Source organism: Arvicola amphibius, chromosome 12, assembly GCF_903992535.2.
Source record: "Arvicola amphibius chromosome 12, mArvAmp1.2, whole genome shotgun sequence".
Classification (NCBI taxonomy): domain Eukaryota; kingdom Metazoa; phylum Chordata; class Mammalia; order Rodentia; family Cricetidae; genus Arvicola; species Arvicola amphibius.
Window position 1 is genome coordinate 61,590,099 of NC_052058.2, and position 21,725 is coordinate 61,611,823.

Consider the following 21,725-nt stretch of genomic DNA (forward strand, 5'->3'; position numbering starts at 1 on the left):
GAAGGTGTGTGTGTGTGCCTGTCACAATAACAATCTGTATTTTATGGTCTGTTTTTGAATTGTGTTTTCAATGCCCCAGTTTTCCTCTTCTGTGAGAAAGGAGGGGATGATTATGGAGGACTGATGAGCAGGGAGCGTGTAGCCTGAGGGTTGGGCTCCAAGGCAGCAGAAACTATGAGCCAATGGCACCTAATTGATCCCTGCTTCCTCCAGATGCTCTGAGTATGTTGTGAGGCCCCTCCCCCTTGTCTCATATTATAAAATACAAACAAATGACAGAAAAGATCGTCTGGCTGGTGGCTGGCTGCCCAGTGCTCAGAATTTCAAGGCTCGCCGTTTCCTCCCGGCCATGAGCCGGTGGTTGTAGGGCCGCATCTTCATTTCTACAAAGGGGATGGAGAATTCATGGCCTTTCCAATGGTACCAGTTGATCCCCTGCATGTGCGAGAGAGGAACACGTCAGATCCCCCTGCCCCCACAGCTGGAGAGGGAGAGAATGGCTGGATCAAGAGAGATCCACTTATGGACTTAGCTCTACTCCGTCAACAAGCAGTTTATGGTAGGATTCCCAGTGTGACGAAGAGAGCTGGGTCTCCTTCCAGTTTTCCCTTTAAACAGGTCTGGGGCTTTATACAAGGCAAGTTGTGGGTCATTTCTTATTGCCAGTTTTATGTTTTTGCCTTCAGGGGTTTCTCGCACTAGGGTGACTATGGCAAGTGTCAAGATCCCAACTAGGTGGAAGCATTTTGAATAGTGTAATTGTGGACAGCTCCTTTGTGAAGCAGAGACTTGGGTGGTTTCCAGTTGGGGTGAGCAACCTCTGGGTTTGCCAAGAACTAAAGGGGCTTCCCCGAGTGTGTCCCACTGTTTGTCACCTAGCCCAGACTGTGGACTTGCAGTCTCTTTGGGAAATAGCCCTGGTTACTTTAGGTTTCTTCTCTCTTCCTTTTGGGGCCCCCTTTTAGAGTGCCACTAACTCTGTGATGAATTGATCTCCTCCCACAAAGTGCTCTTCAGGTGGCCTTTCCTCGGGGGCTCCTAGTACTTCTTTTTAAATGGGTTCTGTCTTCTGGACCATTCTGAGCACAGCCAGAACATGGCCTACCTGACTGTGCCTGGACTCCCCGTACTTCCCATTGAGGTTGGTCCGGTGGCAGTTCTTATACCACCAAGCACCCTTGTATGACATGGCACAGTTGGTGACTGCAACATCGTTGTCTCTGTCCTCTGTGGAGAAAGGGCGTCCCTGGTGATAGCTGAGGGAGTCTCCTGCAAAAACAAAAATAAAAGCATTCAGGAGTCCATTTCCACATGGAACCCTGGCTTACCTCTCCTGCTCCTTCTGAGCTGCAATATGACTAGGCTGAGCCTTCCTTCCATATTACCTCATGGGGGGGGGGGTCACTGTTTCCCTCTTTAATCCACTTCTTCATGCTGGGAACTTTATCCATATAGCTCCATCTTACCACCACTGTCTGCTCCCCTAAGCTTTTCTGGGACACATAACACTCAGGTTCCCATTGCGTCCCTTGGAGACAGCAAGGAGCCACGATGATTTGGACCATTCTGGATCACCACTGTATAAGTTCATCCTGCCTTTCCCCTGTGCTTGCTGGCCCTGATCAGCCTGCACCCAGTACCCCACACCTGAGAACTTGGGTTCTGCCTGTGAAGAGGAACAAGGACACTCAGAGTTACAATCTACAACAACCAGGGTGACGGGAACATCATAACCAATGCCGAAGGAGCAGTAGGTGGGAGCATGTCTTAGGTGGAAGCAGGCTTAGGTGGGGAGAAAGTACCCATGGTCACTATTGCCAAATACATGATGAGCTGTTGAAAAAGAAAAAAATATAAATAAACTCTGTGGGGAAATGGGAGGGCGGATGCGCAGAGACTGCAACAAGGAAAATTGGCTACATAGGAAAAGGGAAATTCCTAATACCACCAGATAGGCTGCCTGACACTGCAGTGAGATTTCCTCTCAGAGACAAATAAGGACTGAGTATTCCCTTGTCAGTGATGTTGTGTAGTGGCTTAGGTGAACCGATTATTCAAGGTGAGAATCAGACCATCATTCTCTTGGTAAAACCTGTGGTAGGATTTGTGCCTGGAGATGCTGGGAAGTAAGTCACATTGTTTATTGAATGAGAATTGTCTTAGATATGTTTAAGATTGCTTTCCTCTAAGAGGGGCACAGTTCTGACTCTATGGAATCCAAGTTGTGCCCCTGGTGGCCACAGAGGCAAATGCTTCATACCCATCCCATCTCCATATAATTTTGAAGGATTCAGATGTTGTACTCATCCAGAGCCAATCCCACCAACTGAAACAGTTTTTCTTTCTATTCCTGCTTGAAAAAGGCAGGAAATATATTTTCCTCTGCCCCTCTTAAATATCACCTTCACCTCTTTTATCCCAAGTCCTACTCAAACCCATTACCTTAACAGTTCTGGGTTCAATTTTACCCTCCAGCGCCCCACTGCTGACATCAGTTCATTGGCGGGCTTGTGTCTGCTCATGTTCATGTCATCTCACCTTCTGCATGCTGGACTACATCCTTATTCTCCCGCCAGACCTTTCTGGTTTCTACTTTGATGCTGCCGACCAATAGTTTCAGACATGGTCCCCTTCGTCTTTGTACCCTCCCTTACCCTTCCTCCTCATTTGTGCCTCATGCATGCACCTCATATATTCAAGATGCGAGGACGTGAGCTAAGCCCTGGCTTTCTCTCTTGAGCCACTGTTGAAATTCATACCTTTCTCAAGGCTCTGACATTAGCGAGGGCTCCTGTTATCTCCCATCAGGATTAATACAGCAGCCACCAGTTGGTCTCTCTGTTCTTCCCTCAGATTTCCTGTATCCTGCTTGGGGCTGTCCTAGAGATCTTTCTAAAACCCAAATCCCATTATGCCACTACGGACTTACAAGACCTCCCTCCTTGTAAAGACTCAATTTCTCCTTCAGTGCCAAGACTTTCCAGAATATAATCTTTCTGTCTCCTTTCCTCTCTGCTCCTCCCTCCCTCCCTCCCTGCCTTCCTCCCTCCCTCCCTGCCTTCCTCCCTCCCTTCCTCCCTTCCTCCCTCTTTTACTCTGTCTTCTTATATAGTCCAGGTTAGCCTTAATGCTCAATCTGTCCATCTCAACCTTTCATATGCTATAATGGGTATGTGTCACTGCCCTCAGGTCTTGTTCCTTGCAACCATACGGCTGGCCCGAGGGAGCTCATCAAGCCTTCCCCTCCACTGTTCCTAGTCTTTCTGCAACTTCTTGCTTTTTGGTCGTGATTTCAGACTAATAGGCAGATTTTAAAGATTCTTTGCGTACAATACAGCCACCCTTATGAGTATCCTTAACCTAAGAGTACCATTTATTATGCAGAAAGCTACTTTCCAATGTTTTTTGTTTTAAACTAGGTGGTTACTCTGTAAGAGTCCCCTAAAGCCCGGCTGGAAGAGTTGCTCTGCCCTTACTGATGGCACAGTTTGGAAGTCTCAGTTTGAGTCTCAGTAGATAGATAGTCTTGGAGGTTGAGGGCCATCAGAAATGCTGGAGGCCCTGGGGTGGCTGGTTGCCAGTGGAGCCAGGAGAAGTGGTAAGAGCCAGAGGAACTGGGAAGTGTTACAAATGCCAGGAAGAAGTGGGGCATGGTTTTGTATCCTAACATGAACTGTGTGCAGCTGCCTAGAAATGGTGTAGCCTAAATGAACCCAGGGTTTTATCAATTGAAGAGGATGAATCACCATTAATTTGACCAGCCAAGCTTTAGGAAGCCCTGGCCTCTGACCCAGGGGAGGGGTGTGCAGTCTAACAGTTCTGCCCTCCAGGGTGCAGCAGAGAAATTGGCCTGGGAGAGAGGTTTCCAGGGCTGGAATCAAGGTAGACAGACAACACATGGGATTGGAGAGAGAAAGATGGAACAGAGGGATGAGGGGAGACCGAAACTGAGGTAGGCAGCTTGTTTCTCTTCCCGTAGGAGAAGCATGAAAGGCGTCTCTGTAGGTGCAATTCTAATTCTAGGGAGTGAATAATAAATGGTTAGTTTTTGAAATGATTTAGTCTGACATCTTGTTTAATGTCCATTTCAATGGCTGTTTTATGCTCAAAGTGTGGCAAATTGGACCTTTTGTTGGGGCTCTTCAGGCTTCTCTGATTGCTCCTGTGAGTGACTCAGCTGTGAACAATAGAAAAGGGACGCGTGTTTTCTCTTTAGAGTAACAATACCTGGCTGAGAACTAAAATAATGGAGCAGATGCAGTAATTGGAGGGGTAACACCTCGAGGTTCATTTTAATTCCAAGAGTCATAAGAAATGCCGCTAAAATCAAACACCAGCATTTAACTCTAAAATCAGAGACCTGAGATGTCCAGTAACCCCATGTACCAAACAGTAGCGTACCGGGTAGAACAGGCTTTATGAAATGTGCTGTAATAGAGCACATTAGGCAACCGCTAAGGGCTAACTCCGGTGAGGTGTTCTCATGGAACTGTGAGTACGTAGAGCTGAAACAGATGGTTGTTCTGCTTGGTAAAAATGTCATAAAAATCAACACTGGAAACCTGACCAGGTACGCTTGGGAGAACAAAGGCAGCATGGCCAGTGAAACATTTGAGCAATGTCCTTTGCTCCTTCATGGGGTGCTAGGGTGACTGCTGATGTTTGGGGGAGGGGGACTGTACTGGCTGGTTTTGTGTGTCAACTTGACCAACCTAGAATCATGAGAGGATGGAGCCTCACTTGAGGAAATGCCTCCATGAAACCCAGCTGTAAAACATTTTCTCAATTAGTGATCAATGCGGAAGGGCCCAGCCCATAGTGGGTGGTGCCATCCCTGGGCTGGTGGTCCTGGGTTCTATAGAAAAGCAGGCTAAATAAGCCAGTAAGCAGTACCCTTCCATGGCCTCTGCATTAGGTTCTAGCCCTGGTTGAGTTTCTGTTGTGACCTTCTCCAGTGTGATCTGGAAATGTAAGCCAAAGAAACTCTTTCCTCTCCAACTTGCTTTTTGGTCACGGTGTTTCATTGCAGCAATAGAAATCCTAAGACAGGGAGCATCTTAAAGATTGGGGAATCTGAATTGTTTCCTTAGTTCAAAGGTCATTTTCCTAGTTGCCATTGTAAGGAGACACCTAATAAGATGAGAAATAGTTCTGCCCTCTTCAAATGGGAGCCCACACAGGTTAATCTAGATAAGCAACCCTTTGCTCTCCCCGGACATTCTTTCCAAGTAAACTTTACAGGCATATTGCACTTACAGCAAAATTTCTGACTATTCTGTAAAATGGGACAGACATCACTACTATAATTTTCTAGATGCTATCACTATTTATTATACTTTTCCATGGGAGAAAAGTAAAGCCCTAAAAAATTGATTCCTAGTCTCCTGAATAGATAGGAGGAATCAGTGTGAATGGCCCAACTGTGTGTCTCCTTCACGGCTGGCAGATAGTTCACGAACTCGAAGAGTTCTGCTGCCTCCTCTGCAGCTCAGGACTGGAACACACACCCATTGCCCATGGAGTCAGCGAGGGGCCCCCGGGTACCTGCAGTGCCATTGTAGCCTCCTATGCGGAGCTTGTATAGGCTTCTGCTGTCCTCTACAGCGAACTTGTCATAGTAGGCGAAGGCTGCCTCCTGCCCATCCCTCATATCAACTCGCAGCTCATAGCGGCCCTGGGCTGTTATCCTGTGGATGTTATCTAGCCCTGTGGGGAAAAACAGACTGTGTACTGCATCTCACCCCAGCATCTTTGGCAATGGAAGGGAAATATGCTATGGAGAAGGGCTTGGTTATCCACATCGTTCTGCCTTCCACCCTGGTTTCAAACAGACCCCGCTAGGCTCTATTTGTCTTCTTGTGAGGAGTCACCCCAGGTCTGTCACCAAAGACAACATTGGTTCCTACCATCTAATCTTGACCTAGTAACTGACAAGCCCCCAAACTCAATATTCTTGGCCATGTTCCCCAAAATCTTCTATGTCAAATGATAGTAGCAAAAACTCAAGAAGTCTTGAAAAGGTGTGATCCTTTTGGTGTGTGCTGTACGAAGCAACAGGTAGAAACATGTGGTCAAGAGAATCTAAGATACCCAGACACAGCAGGGGTTCCTTGCAGCTTCAAGACTCAGGCTACGTTGCATTGTGCTGCCCTTCCCTCCTGTCCAGGATTCCTGGGGCCTCCAGAGACAGGTCAGAGAAATGGAGAGTCCTGGGTTTGTGATAACTGAACTTACGAATTTTCCATCTTATGATGGTGTTAAAGCTATCTGCATTTGTTAGAAACTGCACTTTGCATTTGGGCCTTTCTCTAGGCTAGAGATTCACCATGCTATACTCTCTTAGGTTGGCGTCAGCTCCGCTGAGCACAGCTGCCAGTCAGCCATGTGACCACAAGGGCAAACCACCACATACTGCAGAACACTGGGTAGCTAACCTGTGATGCTTAGTAGATAAGTACATTAAACACCCTTCCAGTTTACCAGGAATTTTCACTGGAGATGTGGAACCCCCCTATTATATGTTGAGGAGCATCTCTGTTGCTAGTTGCCTCCTGGCTCCATTTCTTTTTTGTGTCACCATATGCTGCATGTTTATCTGCTATGGCTACTCTTCACTGGTCCTTCTAAACTCCCACTCGCTTTGCCCTCTCAGCATCCCAGGCCTTGGGATAGGAAATTCTTAAAGGTACAAAACTCTTTAAGTCAGAGTTCAGGCAGAGCCCTGAACTGATATTTTCTCATATCCCCTTTCTCTGATTTTGACCTATCTATCTATACTTTGAGCCATTGACTTTGTATTGCTGAGGACTCTGAGGCTTCCGGATTTCTATCTGCCCCTGGAAGCTGGATCCTTTCGATTTGATGTGACCCCAGCTATCTTAGTGTGCCATGATTTAGAAATAAAATGTGGTATAGGTACTAGGAAATTTAGAGACGACTTAAACCTCCCTCTTCCTTTTGTGGGAGAGGGTCCAGAGGGTGAAGTAGGCGGCCAAGGGCCCAGGTCTTTGGTTCATTTACCTGCTTAAGATTTAAAGCTTTACCTTGATTGCAAGTGGAAGGCTTTCAAATATTGTTTGTGGAGCTGCTGACCCACAGCCTGTCCTTGACTTGTGCAGGTGCTGTTTGCTGGTGATGTTGTGCCTGGATGCTCTTTAGCATCTAGGGAGCTCGACCCTTAGCCGCTAGACAGGTTGACTGCTGGTGACTTACTGCTGCCTCTCTGAGGGTTAAGTCCTCTGACCAAATGAGTTACTTCTTCCTTCTCCTCATACCTCAGAGCAGACTCCAGGCAGTGACTGAAGTGGAAGTACAGAAGACTAGCTTCCTTGCCTGATGGGAGCCAACTCAGAGAAGCAATTCATGTTCCAGAGCATCTCTTGGACTCCATATAAAGGGAGTCTTCAATCAGTGCTCAGTGTTACAGTTTTTCTGGATCTCTCCTTGTTCTTTCAATCCTCTTCTCAGTATCCCATTTGAATAAGAACTCACCCCAGTAAATGACCTGAACGAGAATCTCTCTTTTAGGATCTGGTCCTAGAACCCAACTTAGAACAAAGGCTGGGAGGCCTAGGGTTACTAGCCATAGAGTATCACTGCTCAGCTACATAGCCCCAGGTCTCTGTTAGCAAACCCTCATATGGTGGGACATCTTCATTGTCACCTTGACTGGATTTAGAAGCACCTTTGGACAGAAACCTCTGGATCTGTGAGGGACTGTCTAGATTAGACTACTGTGGTAGGAAGAACCTCCCGGAATGCCAGCTGGATAATCAATTGAGATGGGAGCCTGGACTGAAGAAATGGGAGAAAGGGCGCTGAGTTCCAGCCCTCTTTGCAGTTTCTATTCCAGATGGCACATGACTGACTGCCTCCTTTGTCCCCATCAGGCCTGATGCCATGATGGCCTGGATCCTCCAACTAGGAGCCAGAATAAGCCCTCCTTTCTTTAAGTTGCTTTTGTTGGTTACTTTGCTGCAGCAGTGGGGAAAAATAACTAACACGCCTCATTTACCTTATGTCAAGGCTTCCCTTTCCAGCTTCTCGGTTCTGTAACATGCTTCTCAGGCACCCGAACTGACCACATTTTCTCCCTTCTCTGGCTTATGCCTTGCATCTGTTGGAGGGTTTCCTCCCTGCCCCCGATTTGCATGTGTCAAAAGGATTCCTGCTCCCTCTCCTACCCCTCATCTTTCCTATTCCCCTGATCTTTCTACCTCTGATACCTGGGGCTTGTTGTCAGTCGTCTATCAGTAGTCTAGGGGTGAAAGGGCATCTCTAGTGAGAGGAGACACAAGTGGGAACAAAGATCTAAGTAACCTTGAACAACAGGGATGGTTCCACATCCCAACTCAGCTTTTCTTAAATTAAGATGGAAGCGAAACCCTAACCTTGACCCTCATCTCAACTCCCAGTCCCAGTTTATTCTAGTATTTCATGGTTGGCTGAACACAGAGCCCTTTCTGATCATCATTCAACAACAGCAGCAGCTGCAGCAGCAGCAATAGACTTGGTATTCTTGCATGTAACTGTCATTTAATCATATTAATATTGCTCTCTTCTCGTTTTTCAGTTTTAAATGATACTTTTACTTTCGAGGCATCTTTTTATTTATGGCACACAACAACTAGCTTTCCATTTTTTGGCAGCGGATAAAGCTTCTTTAAAACATATATTTAATTAAATAGAAAGTGATATATAGAACATTTAAGTGCTGAATAGTTCACATGTTTCACCGAAATGATAGAAACTGTGAACCGGGTGCACAGTGGCTTAGGTTTTTGTAGCCTTGAGTCTTGACTACTTATGTCTACATTGATTCATGGGTATTACTGACTCCCAAGCTCTTTGAAAATGTTGTAAATCAAAGCACATTTTTCTGCTTGTTTGAATTCTCTGAGTGTTTTTATAAGGTTCTTACTGAACATTTTTATTTCCTATATTGACAAACATAGATTTGGCTATCTAACAAATACTCAATGAATTTTTATCATTAATTGATATTTACACTTGCGATACATGTATCTCAGGCAGTTTTAGGTAGTGATGTCTAAAAAGGAATGATGAGACCCCAAGAAACATACAATATAGTCTAAACTGATAAAGTAAAATAGATGCCATGATTCAGGCCATGTGGGAACTTGGCCAATTATCTCACAGGCAATAGAAGAAAAAAGTCAGTATGGTTTCTATGGAGGAAGAGGTGCTTAACATGGCTTTTGGATATAAGTAGGTAGATACCAAGGTGATGAAGGGAAAATTGCCTAAAGGAGTGTTTCCAATAGAGGAAACTTCCATGGTTGTGCAGGTTCGAAGGTGGGTGCTGGGGAAGTGGGATGGGATAAAGAGAAGGTGGAAAGAAGGAGATTAAAAGGTCTTGCACCTTGGCTGAGGAACTTGTTAACCTTCCCTCAGATTCAGGACAGGAAGAAGATCATTCTAGAGCCCTGTAGGCAATGAGGTTACCCTGAGGGTAGGGAGCTCACCACCCTCGAAAGACTGTGAAGCTTGAACAAGAATGGCAGGAATGGGAGAGAGAAGAGTGCAAGTATCTAACACTATCATTTATTTGTTTCTCTCTGCCTCCCTTTATCAACCCATTAGGAAAATCTTACAGAGAAATGTGGGCATCCACACTCTGCTTTATCTCCCTATACCCACCCAAACCTTCATCTAAACTTCCTGCTGTGTCACACCTCTAGAAAACCACCTCTAATGTCACTCTCACCCCCCCCCCCCCGCCCCGTCCCCTCCCACGGCAGATAATAACAGTCTCCCAGGAACCCAGCAGAGTCTTATTTCTCTCTTGACACTGCAGGCTGGCTAGCTGGTTGCCTAGCTTCCGAGACAGGGCCAGCCTGCCCCTTGCTTCCTTCCTGTGCCCCGTTCCCTACCAGGCCCCTACCAGGCAGATCCTTGTCTTTGTACTTGCCTCATGTCAAGATCCATCAGCATAAAAGACTATTAATGAGGATGGGAAGAGACAGAGCAAAGAGGAAAACACCACAGTCAGATAAAAACAGATCAATAGCGGAGCCAAACGGAGCAAGAGGCACAAAAGCAATTCACAAGCTGTCAACCGCTCAATGGACACACACTTCTGACAATCCCAGGCAGACACAGAAGGGATAGAGATGGACAGAAACCCAGGGCAGCCTGTGCAGAGAGAACACAAAGTGGATGTTACCTAGCCAAAACTCATCCTCCAGATTCCCAAAGCCAACGCAATAATCAGCCCATTTCCGGAAAAAATCAGTTTGGCCGTTCTGCCGCCTCTGGAACACCTGTGAAGAAAAAGAGAGGAGACGCTCCATATGACTGGGTTCTGTATCGGCTAGCATCAGGACCATTTCAGAAGTGAGCTTTCGCAGGGGATGCTCAGAGCCCTTTTCTTGAAGTGCTGATGCCTCTGACAGATAGGCTGAGGGTGTGATATCGACATTAATTTGCACCCCTGCAATATAGAAAAGATTCAGGGTACAAATCAAGCTACAAATAGTCAGGGGAAATGGGCTTGATTCTCAAATTAATCTTCTTGCACCACAGAGAGTAGCAGAAAGCATTTCTCACCAAAGGACTGGGACCAACTTCAAACCATCCAGTCACTGTCATCATCTTATTGCAGGCAAAGCAATTGCATATCATTCACTTTCCAAGCTGTTTAAGTGCTAATTTCATTTAACCTCCAATACATCAGCCTTGGCTTCAATTTCCAATTATGCTTTAAGAAGGAGGCACAAATATGTCAGAAACATAAAAGAAAATGTCTCCCCAGAGTATTATGCGTGTAGTCAACATTTAACTCTTCCAAGCCTTCCCGTTGTGGAGCCTTAAAGTTCCAGTGCTGTGTCTGAGCAGGGCTAAGGGTGTGTACAGGGGGTGGGGCTGCTTCCATTCACGCTGAAGTCAACCCCTGCTGCTCTGTTTAGAGCCTGTTTCAGGAACTTCTCAGTGTGCAGTGGCTAGCATCTCCAGCTGCCCTATTTCTTCTGCTCTGCACTGGCCTATCAGGTATGAGAGGAGGTGGTGTTAGCAAGTAGTGTCTCTTCCCAACTACTGTTGCTCCCTGAAGGCTATGACAGTTCTAGGGAAGAATCTAGGATCCAGAACAGGATGAAGACAAAAGCAGCTCTTCCAACTAGAGGGTCATCTACATTCTGTCCAGATCTGATCTACCATATGCTACCCTCCAAGATTAGGAAACTAACTACCTCACCATGGGAGGCTCAAGTGCTTCTGTGAGGTGGCTGCCTCCTCTTCGTTTTAGCTCCAGCCCTTGGCAAATAGGATCCTGTGCCTCACTCTTTTCCTTTCCCCAGCAGCCCCTGCATTCACTTGGTTTGCAGAAGGAGCCCAAAGCAAGGAAGACAGTCATCTTACATCCCTTGTTTGGGATAGGCCTTTGCACCCTTCGCATGTGTCCTGCTTTAGTTTTTATTGTCAACTTGACCCAACACAGAGTCACCTTAGAAGAGGAAACCTCAAGTGAAGAATTGCTGCCAGGAGACTGGCAAGTGGCCATGTCTATGAAGAATTATCTTGACTGAAGTGGGAAAGGACATCTCACTGAGTATAGCACCACCCTGAGGGAGGTGGGCCTGGGCTGTAAGAAATAGCTGAGCATAAGCCACTGAGCCAATAAGTAACTTTCCCCCATGCTTTCTGCTTTAGCTTCTGTTTGCGTTCCAGCTCTGACATCCCTCAATGATGGACTAGGGACTAAAGTGTAAGTCAAACACTTTTCTCCCGTGTTGCTTTTGGTTGTGGTGTTTATCATAGCAACAAAATGAAACAAGCAAACAAAAAAGCATAGTCATTCCCTTTTCTGCTTCTGAGTGGGCTCTTGAATGAGGGCCTTGAAGGCAGTGAGGAGACCAAGACCCAAGTGAAGGGGGTAGAGAAAAGGACAGTCCAAAGGATGGTGACAGTGCAATCCTCAGGTACTCAGTCAGGGAGACTAGACGCCTGCAGATGTGCCCACAGCATGTACTTACAATCCAGCCGCCCCCATCTGTGGCCATGTCACAGTATACTTGCAGCTTGTGGCTTAGCTCCCCATTGAGGAAGATGGTGTACACTCCACTCAGAGTATCTCCATTCATCAAATGCTGGGCACAGTCCTGAGGATGGGAGAACATTCGACCTCCTACAGAAGAAAAGCGATTGAAAATTTTAGATTTATTACATGTGTGCGTGCATGCCACACGCATGCATTCAGGCCACGGCATCCATCTGGAGTCAGAGGGCAACCTGAGGGAGCCAGTTCTCTCTTTCCACCTGGGTCCTGGGGATGGATCTCAGATTGCTAAGCGTGGGCAGCAAATGCCTTTTACCTGCTGGCCATCTTATCAGCCCCAGGGCAATTTAAAAAAAAATAGTTCCTTTCTCCATTATGCACAAGGACCCTTGGGTCAGATGATGTTTTAAAGAGTCTTTGTGGTATAAATAATTTGTGATGTGTGGGTATGAAATTCAGTGTGCGGGTGTGAAACTTGAACACATGCTGGCTCTGAGGACTAACGGCTGAGCCTGTGGTCTGGATTCTCTGCTCCTCAGTTCGCTTGACTAAAAGCTAAAAGTCTTGAGCATCCACGTCCTCATTAGTAAAATGGGGGTAATAAAGTCTCCTCCCTTGCAGCGTGAAAACGGCCAGAGATGGGCGGGCCAGTAGACCACTGTCTGGACCACCTTTCGAATGGAACGGATGAAAGGCATCTGAACAAAGTCTTCGTCAACGACACGGTAGCCATTAAGGAGGGCCCAAATAAGCTCAACATTAGCATAGAGATGAATGTCTATTCCCTGTGTAAAGCAATCTCTTGATTGTACTAAACAATCAAACAGCCATGTTTTACAGTTCGGTTTAAATTTAAGGAGAGGGCAGGGGAAGTAAATTGCAGCTCATCTTTCAGAAGGAACAACCCAATCTGTGAAACAATACCTAATTAGCTGTAAGAGAAGCTTAACTCCTCAAGCACTTTTCTCTGAGATAAGTTTTGTGCTTATCAGGCAAGCTGAGAGCAGTCTACTCTGGAGGACCCTGCCTAGAGGGCAAGTTAAAGGCACAGCCTGCCACGTGAGGCGTGGTGGTTGGGGAGCTCTGTAAATGTGGGCTTCCGGGCCAGTGAAGAACACGGCCACATGATACAGCCGTGTTTCTACATGGAACTGAGATAGACAGGAAGAGAGGTTGAAGCCAGACAGTGGGTGCCAGCAAACACAGTGCCTCCTGGTGGTGTTACACACCACAGCTGTGACACCCTGCCACTTGGAAAGTCAGGACAGAGTGGATGGCTTGGGCAGAGCATGCCACACAAGGAAGATGGCACACTAAAATTCCCGAGAATCCCTATCACAGGTTATCTGTAAAGCATTCTGTGTTAGGAAGAGTCTGCTGGTCTTCATCAAGTCCCCGCCCCCAACCCACCTGACCCATTGATACATTAACTCCGATTGCTACCACAGGTTTGCCAAAGTGGTTGATGGAACAGAAGACTTTCAAGGACAGTCACACCAAGGATTGGTGATATGGTTCTGTAAAACTCATGCTTTACAAAGAGAATTTGTTTTTCTGTTTAATTCTTGTGAGAACTTTAGAGAAAGGCAGGTTGATAGAGATCTGACACTTACTTTAACAGAGAAGGAAAACTTCTCAGAAAGATTACAAGACTCAAAATTTCAGAACCCACATCAAGTGTACTGTAAAATCTATTAAAACAAGGAATTCATCCACGGATGGAGAAGATGACTCAGTGTTTAAGAGCATTTGCTGCTCTTTCAGAGGACCCAAGTTTGGTTCCCAGCACCCACCTCAGGTGACTCACAACTGTCTGCAATTCCAGACCCAGGGACTCTGAAGCCTTTTCAGTCCTTGTGGGCACCTGCATACATGTGGTGTATACACACACACAAATACACACACACATATATAATATAAAGTCTTTAAAAAGCAAACATTAAAAAATATAACATATACTCCAGTTTGTCGAGGATCACCTATGTAATGAGTAAGTGATTTTTGTATTTGACATATAGGTACAAAATACTGCAGGCGTTATGTTCCAGTTAAATGCTTCCCTTCAAAACTGACTTCAGGAGTCACAGGAGAAGAGCTATTGACTTTTTTTACGGCATGTCCCAGACCTCCTGAAAACTCATGCCTCACCTCTCCCTGAAGGTTAGTTCTTTTCTGGAGACAGCCATGAATGACTTCTATCCCCTCTCTGTTTTGCTTTGGGGACACAGGCCTTATTTCCAGCCAGCTAAGCTATTTTTGACCCTGGTCTCGAGAGAAGCTTCTTAGACAAAACTGTTTTTCTCAGCACTCCATGGGTCCCCTATAAAAATCTCTCTCCCAAACCCAGCACAACAACTCATTCAAATACACATATAAAACCAAACCCACTTTGAGACTAGAGAAGCAAGCAATTTTGCCTAAGCTCCTTCTCCTTCATTGTCAATGACTAAAATTTATGTTATAGATACTTTGAGAGGGTATCAAGTCCATTCTTAGTTATTCTAAAGTTAGACCTAATGTAGGCACATGCAATAAATTAAGATAAAATAAAAATGGCTTGCTCTGGGGAAGGGGAATTTTAAGTGAGTAGCTGTCACAAAAAAACCCCATTTACTTATTTTTAAAGTTGGAAGATAAGAATAAGATCAGCTGAAGGAATAAGCATCTAAGGGATGCCAAAGATGGATGGGATAAAGGTCTCAGATGAGCCCTGGGAGAGGAAGGCCATATGCTCCTCCTTTTGAGCTCCCATAGTAAGCTGGCAGGTGGAGGCACTGTCCAAGTGTGGGAGGTTGATGCATGGTCGCTGGGTGCACTTGCCTTACCCTTGACAAATTACAAGGCCATCTGGTTGTTAAGAGATTCGATTTACTGTAATTTTGTCTATGGCATTAGTGGGAAAGGCAATCAAGAAGCATTTTGCTTTTATAGATGATCAGAAGCAGCAACCTGGGATCTTCATTCCCTGGGAATTTGGAGAAGATGTGGCATGTAGCTTCCCTCCATCCTGCTCCAGCCTCAAAAGCATCCCAAGTTTGTCTCAGACCCACTAGTCCTTCATCAACCTACCAGTCCCTTTACTCTCCTAAGAGAAAGCAGAGGCTTGCTGAGAGCTCTCAAGTCATGTGCTTCATTATTGTTCAGATTCCGGTGTTCCATCCCCGCTCCACCACATCATAGTGTCACGCAGGGAGACAGGCTCAGAGGTCAGTATCTTACCATTGTGCTTCAGATAGAGTTGTTGTCTGTAGTTTACATGTTTCTCTTCTGAGAATTCAAGAGGTGGAGAGAGTAAATGAGATGGTACCTTGGAGGCCTCTAGGCCAGCCCTCCCTGCTTAGATCCATGTGACTATGTGGATAATGGAGTTTTCTCTCCCTCCTCTCTCACACACATCTCCCTGTCTCCCCTCTTCTCTCTCTTTCTCCCTTTCCTTCTCATGTTCTTTTTGCCTCAGTAACCACATCCTGGGCATTCCAACTTTCAGTTTGGGTGGGATAAAGAGAAGAGGGAATATTTCACCTTGAGTGTAACATTGCCTGGCCCATTATCTCCAGTCCCTTATTGGCTAACTATCACATATTGATCTAACCCATTTTTAACATCTGTATTGCCACTTGACTGTGGCTTACCGGCATGAGTCTAACCAGCGTCCCTCTCGGGAAGGGGCATCATGGCATCTGCCTGACTCTGCTTCTTTCTCCCACCATTCTGTTGTCTACTCCACCTATCTAAGCTGCTGTCCTATCAAAAGCCAAGGCCGTCTCTGTATTTGACCAATGAAAGTAACACATAGACAGAAGACCCATCTACATCATTTCCCCTTTCTCTGTTTAAACAAAAAAGAAAGGCTTTCATTTTAACGTAGTAAAATTACATATAACAAAATAGTTATCAAGCAAGAATTATAATTACAATATTTATATCTATTTTATCTTTTATCATAATTAAGGCCCATAGTATCCAGCAGACTTTTCCGTAAGCCTTGTGACCCAGCCTTTACCACGTCACCATGTTGCTTTGGAGGTATTGGACTTTGGCTCAGTTAACAATTATAAAAACTCTCTCATGTTCTGATTGACCTGTTGGGTGAATATGCACAGCGTGACCTTGTCTGTTTTAGAGGATTATCAGGGCTGATCACAGGCATTGTCTTCTCCCTAGATGCCATGCCATCTAATCAGAGACCCACCTTTAACCCTAAAACTTACCATCCTAATAAGTTTTTCTGACCACACACATAACCTAGGAGGCTTTTCTTCCTTTTGGTACAATAATTTGAGCCCGATTGAATAAAGTAGCATTTTTCTTAAAAGCACAGGCTATGGTGATTTACCAACTTAGAAGGAAAGCAATGCCAAGTGATCAGTACGCTGAAATGTCTCTTGGTTAAGTATTTCTAGATGTAATTGTGTGATCTACAGGCCCAGGGCATTCACCAGAAGAATTGCTCTGAAATTGGTTTGTGTTGGGCATCAAAGGCTGCACGCTGAGTGGAGAGCAGCTATCTTCACAGTGCACAGGGCACTCGGATGGCTCTTTGCCAGTGGGGGGTGAGCGGAAGAGCTCTCTCTGTCCCTTTCCAGCCCTCACTTGTTTTGTGTCCTTGGGCACACACAGTCTTTAAAATGGTCAGATTTAATAGCACTAGAGAGCCTCTGCCTGCTGTCCACTCTGATGGACTCAGCATAATAGCTCTAGAGAGCCTCTACCTTCTGTCTTCTCTGATGGGCTCAGCCTAATCATTGTAGAGAGCCTCCGCCTGCCATCCAGACTGATGGACTCAGCATCAGAACCAAAACTGTGACATCAGAGTGTTCCTCTGTGAGCAGCTATAGCAGGTTTCTCAGTAAATGCAGAACAATGTATATTTCTCCACAGAATCATCCACTATGTTAAAACTAACAGCCTATATTTGCAAAGTAACTGACAAAACTTTGGGGTACAGCCGAAGTCTGTGGACAGAACCTAGCTGTCAATTAGCTCATATGAGCTTACTCTACCACTTTGACTTTCTCAGAGAATCTTCAAATTTGCCACCTTGTCTTGTTATTCACTTAACAAACATATGAGAAAGTGTCTCTTGGTTTCTAAACACCAGTATAAACGATGAGGGTCTACAAGGGGAGAGAAGACATCCTTCGATTGGCTCATGGTTTTGTAGAAGAAACAAATAAGATCTCAAGTTCTCAGTTCTCTGAGACAGAGACAGACATGGGAGGATAGGAGGGCATCCGCGTGGGTTTGCCGTGAGGCTCGCAGCTGGTGAGGAGGGGCTGAGAAGTGAGGTTGTGGGATGGAGTAGAATTTGACAAGAGCTAGTCAGGAAACTTTCTTACTTTAGGAACTGACAGAGATCACCCTTGATCTTGTGGAGAAGGGTACTCCAGCCATGTGGAAAGTCACAGACCATTTGGAAAAGTAAAGATTTAGCTAACAGCAAACAAGCATTGGGTTGGAGGGATGTGATACAAGTAACCAAATCATGCCGTGTAAGGAGACGGACATTCTATTGAAGGCAAGCGATGCCCTACTTTTTATCTTTGCAGATGTAGCATTGCTTAAATCAACAAGTTTCCTTTTGGAGGTGCGGGTATTATTAATTTTTTTGGTGCCTCCATCCTTTGAGTAAAAATTTTATAAATTCTTGACCCCTCCACTGTGATACAGTCATTGTTGAACTTCCCGGACTATATCATGTAAGTCAATATAACAAATCTCCTTTTATTACTAAAAAAATTCACAGGGATAGGCATCTGACATGTCAATCACCACTTTGTCCTTAGCATTCAGAACAGAGCCTGACAAGTACCTACCCCGTCGGTATGGATTAGATGTTTAGTGCTGAGTGAGCGCTAACATCCATCCCTATGATAACGACAGAGGACACAAAATTAGATTTTTCTGTAAACATTGGCGATGATACAATTTAAAATGGGCCAAAATCAAATCCTGTGACTAGCGTTATATATGCTCTATATAAGTTCTTTCTGGAGCACTCATGAGATCATCTTATAAGCCACAGTAAATAGTAGCACTGCTCAACAAGACTTACAACTTCCCCAAAGGGCAGCCACACGTCCCTGTTCTGTTCAGTAGCGCAACAACCCTATGTAAATAAGTTCAGCAACATGGATGACAGGGACCACTCCTTGAACACCACCATCTACTAGTGGTCCCCCAAGGTGACATATGATAATGTATCGAGTATGACAACTATTCTTCAAAGCTTATTTTGAAGTTAAAACTCTCACACTACAAAGACTCTCCAGGCTCAGGTGTGGCATCACTAGAGACAGCAGACTGAGGATTTGATGATGAGCTCTCGTCAGTTTTATACCAACCCTTTCAGGAGGCAGAAGAGGTAAAATCAAATAAATTTCTCAGCTTTCTCAGCAAGGCCAGAATTAGTCTTATTACAATAAGCAGCAAGACCAAACAGTACTAAAAGGGACAACACAGGTTGTAGGATACTTCTGAAATCTATTCTTCTCTATGCTGGCCAGTTTCATCTGCATTTGGTCTTTTTTGATCACATCTACTACCAGAAGGAGGGTCTGTTAACCTCAAAGAAACACAGGCTTACAGACCCAAGTATCCATGCACTGAGGAACAAGGCTATTCTAGAAGGACGATCATAATCAATATGACATTGATTACCTAGTTCAGTTTATCAGAACATTCTAATTAGGGAAGCTAACTTTATTTAAAGGGGTAAGAAAAATAGCAACATCATGAGGAAAAACTAAGAAATTAAAACCCAGCAGAAATATTTAATTTGGATAATAAGGTTTAAAATAATAGTGCAACAGGAAGAACTAATAAAGGATTTAGATACAGTTAGAATATGAGCAATGGATAGGTATGTATAACTGAGAAACTCTTTAAGAAAAGAGGAAAGAATAAAGAGGAAGGAAACTAGGAGATTTGGAGTACAGCACACACAGTCTAACATTCAATTAATAGAAGTTCCAAAAAGAAAAAAAATGCAAATAGAAGGAAATGCTTAACTGAATAATAGACAAATGTGAGAAGTACAGATAAAATGCTGCCAATTTAAAAGCCTCATTGAATGTCAAACTGGAGATAAAAAGATAAAAGGGCTCTAAGATGGAATGAACTGTAAGACTGTCAAAAAGAAAGAAAAATACAGGGCTGGGGAGATGGCATAGTGGGGCAAGTGCTTGCCACACAAGCACAAGGACCTAGCAAACATGTTTTCCTATGTCTATAATCGCAGCATGGCAGAGGCAGAGCCAGGCAGATCTCTGGAGATCACAGGACAGCCTTTCCAGCCAAATTGGCAAGCTCTTCAGTGAGAGACCCAGTCTCAAAACATAAGCTAGAAGAGTAATCAAAGAAGATTCCTGGCTGGGCATGGTGGCACACACCTTTAATCCCAGTACCCTGGAGGCAGAAGCAGGCAGATCTCTCTGAGTTTGAGACCAGCCTAGTCTACAGAGTGAGTTCCGGGACAGCCAGGGCTGTTACATAGAGATACCTTGTCTCTAAAACAAACAAACAAAACAAAAGAACCTGCCATATACCAAAAGATACCTGATGTTAATTTCTGAACTCTACATGCACAGATGTGCACATACTTATGAATGCTTTTGAGCACACATGGCCCCCCAGCCATATTCTAAAAGATTCCAGATAGAAAAATGCAGTCACCTACAGAACAGAGTCAACGGGCATCAGTCTTCTTGAAGGTAGTACTGCGTGTGCAAAGACAGTAGAGGCCAAATGTGGCGGCACACGCCTTTAATCCCAGCATTCGGGAGGCAGAATCAGGTAGAGCTCTGGGAGTTTGAGATCAGCCTGGTCTACAGAGTGAGTTCCAGGACAGTCACAAAGATACACGGTGAGTCTCTGTCTCAGAAAAAAAATAAATAACAGTAGGAAATACTGAACACTGGCCAGTTTTTTTTCTCCATGAAGTTGGTAAAACATGGAGCTATAAATAAGAAAAACGGATAGGCTAATTTTCTTTACAATTATAGATGTAAAATGTCTAAATAGAGCTAACTAAATCTGTATGCATAAAAAACATTCAGGTGAATTTTGACAATGATAGTAAATCACATATTTTAAAAAGCCACCAGTGTAAGTCACCTCATTAGTAAGAAGTATAAAAACCATGATTTATTAAACTATCATTTGATAAAATTCATCTCAAAAACCTAACTTAAAGTAGAAGAAAACTCTATAACTTAATGAGTGTTTCATACTACCAGTCTTAGTGAGTAATATTTTTGTTTATTTGTGGCTAGCCAATTATGTATTTTAGAAAGCAGTACAGTGCTGAAGAGGGTCAGTGAATGAGGAATTAGTGAGGTTATACATCTGAAGTGTTAAATGTGCTCCTTTCAAGAATGTGAACAAGTCAAGGTTAGCTTACCTCACTGTCACGGATAGCTTCAGAGGGTCCAGCTAATGTGGAGTACAGAAATGAAACTTGTCCATAAACGATACAAAATAACCTAAAATATTTGAGTGTGTGTGTACATGCTCCTGCTTGGGAATGTGGAGGCCAGAGGTGGGTGTCTGATATCTAACTGACTCTGTTACTCTCCACCTTGCTTTCTCTGACCCTGGAACTCCTCTATTCAGGGAAAAACCCTGACATCCCTTTCTGTCTCACTAGTGACAGGATACAGGCTTGGGTTGCCACCCTCCAACCCTGCCAATGTCTTGGGTGCTGGGGATTGGAACTGGTCCTCATAGGGGCAGAACAAGCAACATTTTCCTTTTACTATCTCCCCAGCTTTATATTTACCTAAAATATTAATAGAAACAACAGATAATTACAATCAGTAAGAAAGTCAGCAGGGTCTCTAGATACTGGATCAATATATAAAATCAATTGTATTTTTCTGCATCAGCAATAATCAACTAGAAAATATTTTTTTAATTAGGTACAAGTCACAAAGCAATAAAAATAATAAAAGTTCCAGAAATTAACCAAGAACACTGGAATACTATGGGGGAAAAATTTAACATTCTGAGAAACATATGGATTCTTTAAATAAATGAAGACATAGTCTGTGCATTTTAGAAGGGATAACTTACCATCATAAAGATGTCAGTTCTTCTCAAATTAAATTATAAGTATGTTGCAATTCTAATATAAATTTAATTTGGAGGACTTCATACCTAAATGGGATAATTCAGATGACATGACATCCATGGAGAATTAAATGCCATCAAATAGCCAAGTGAACCTTGAAAACGGGAGCCAAGGAAACTTATCTTATCATGTGAAAATGTATGAAAATTAACTCTAGATATAACACACAATGTAGGCTTTGAGAAAAAAAGCCTCAGATGAATAGAGCATGGAATAAAATAGATAATTCAGAGTTCAGAGACAGATTATGTGTATGTATGAACTTACTATACAGGAAAGCATCACAAATCAATGAACAGATGGCTTACTTAGTGCATGATGCTGGCAAAACTGGTTAACTTTATAAAGAAAAATGAAACAGTATCTCAAATGAATGCCACACATGAAATAGACTAAGTAAGATAATAAATCACAAAGTGAACCAAAGAATATTGAAAAATAGCTCTGGGGTCTATTGATAGGAAAAACCTTTTTACCATAGATGTTAGAGGCCCAAGTAATACTGGATAATATTACCAGGAAGCCTGATTTTTAAAAAAATGAGCAAATGATATGAACAGGTAAGTTAAACATAAAAAA

The 21,725-nt window shown here is 44.1% G+C and overlaps 1 protein-coding gene across 1 annotated transcript in view; it reads right to left on the minus strand.

Annotated features, from left to right (window-relative positions):
* Positions 1-315: 315 nt before the first annotated feature.
* The window catches only part of Tnr (tenascin R), a 79,145-nt gene continuing 57,735 nt past the window's right edge, over positions 316-21,725 (minus strand). Inside the window, exons 17-21 of the mRNA XM_038349719.1 lie at positions 11,994-12,145; positions 10,187-10,283; positions 5,545-5,706; positions 1,106-1,269; positions 316-435 (exon numbers count right to left, since the gene is read on the minus strand). Of these exons, the coding sequence (XP_038205647.1) occupies positions 316-435; positions 1,106-1,269; positions 5,545-5,706; positions 10,187-10,283; positions 11,994-12,145 (695 nt within the window). The remainder of the gene's footprint in view (positions 436-1,105; positions 1,270-5,544; positions 5,707-10,186; positions 10,284-11,993; positions 12,146-21,725) is intronic.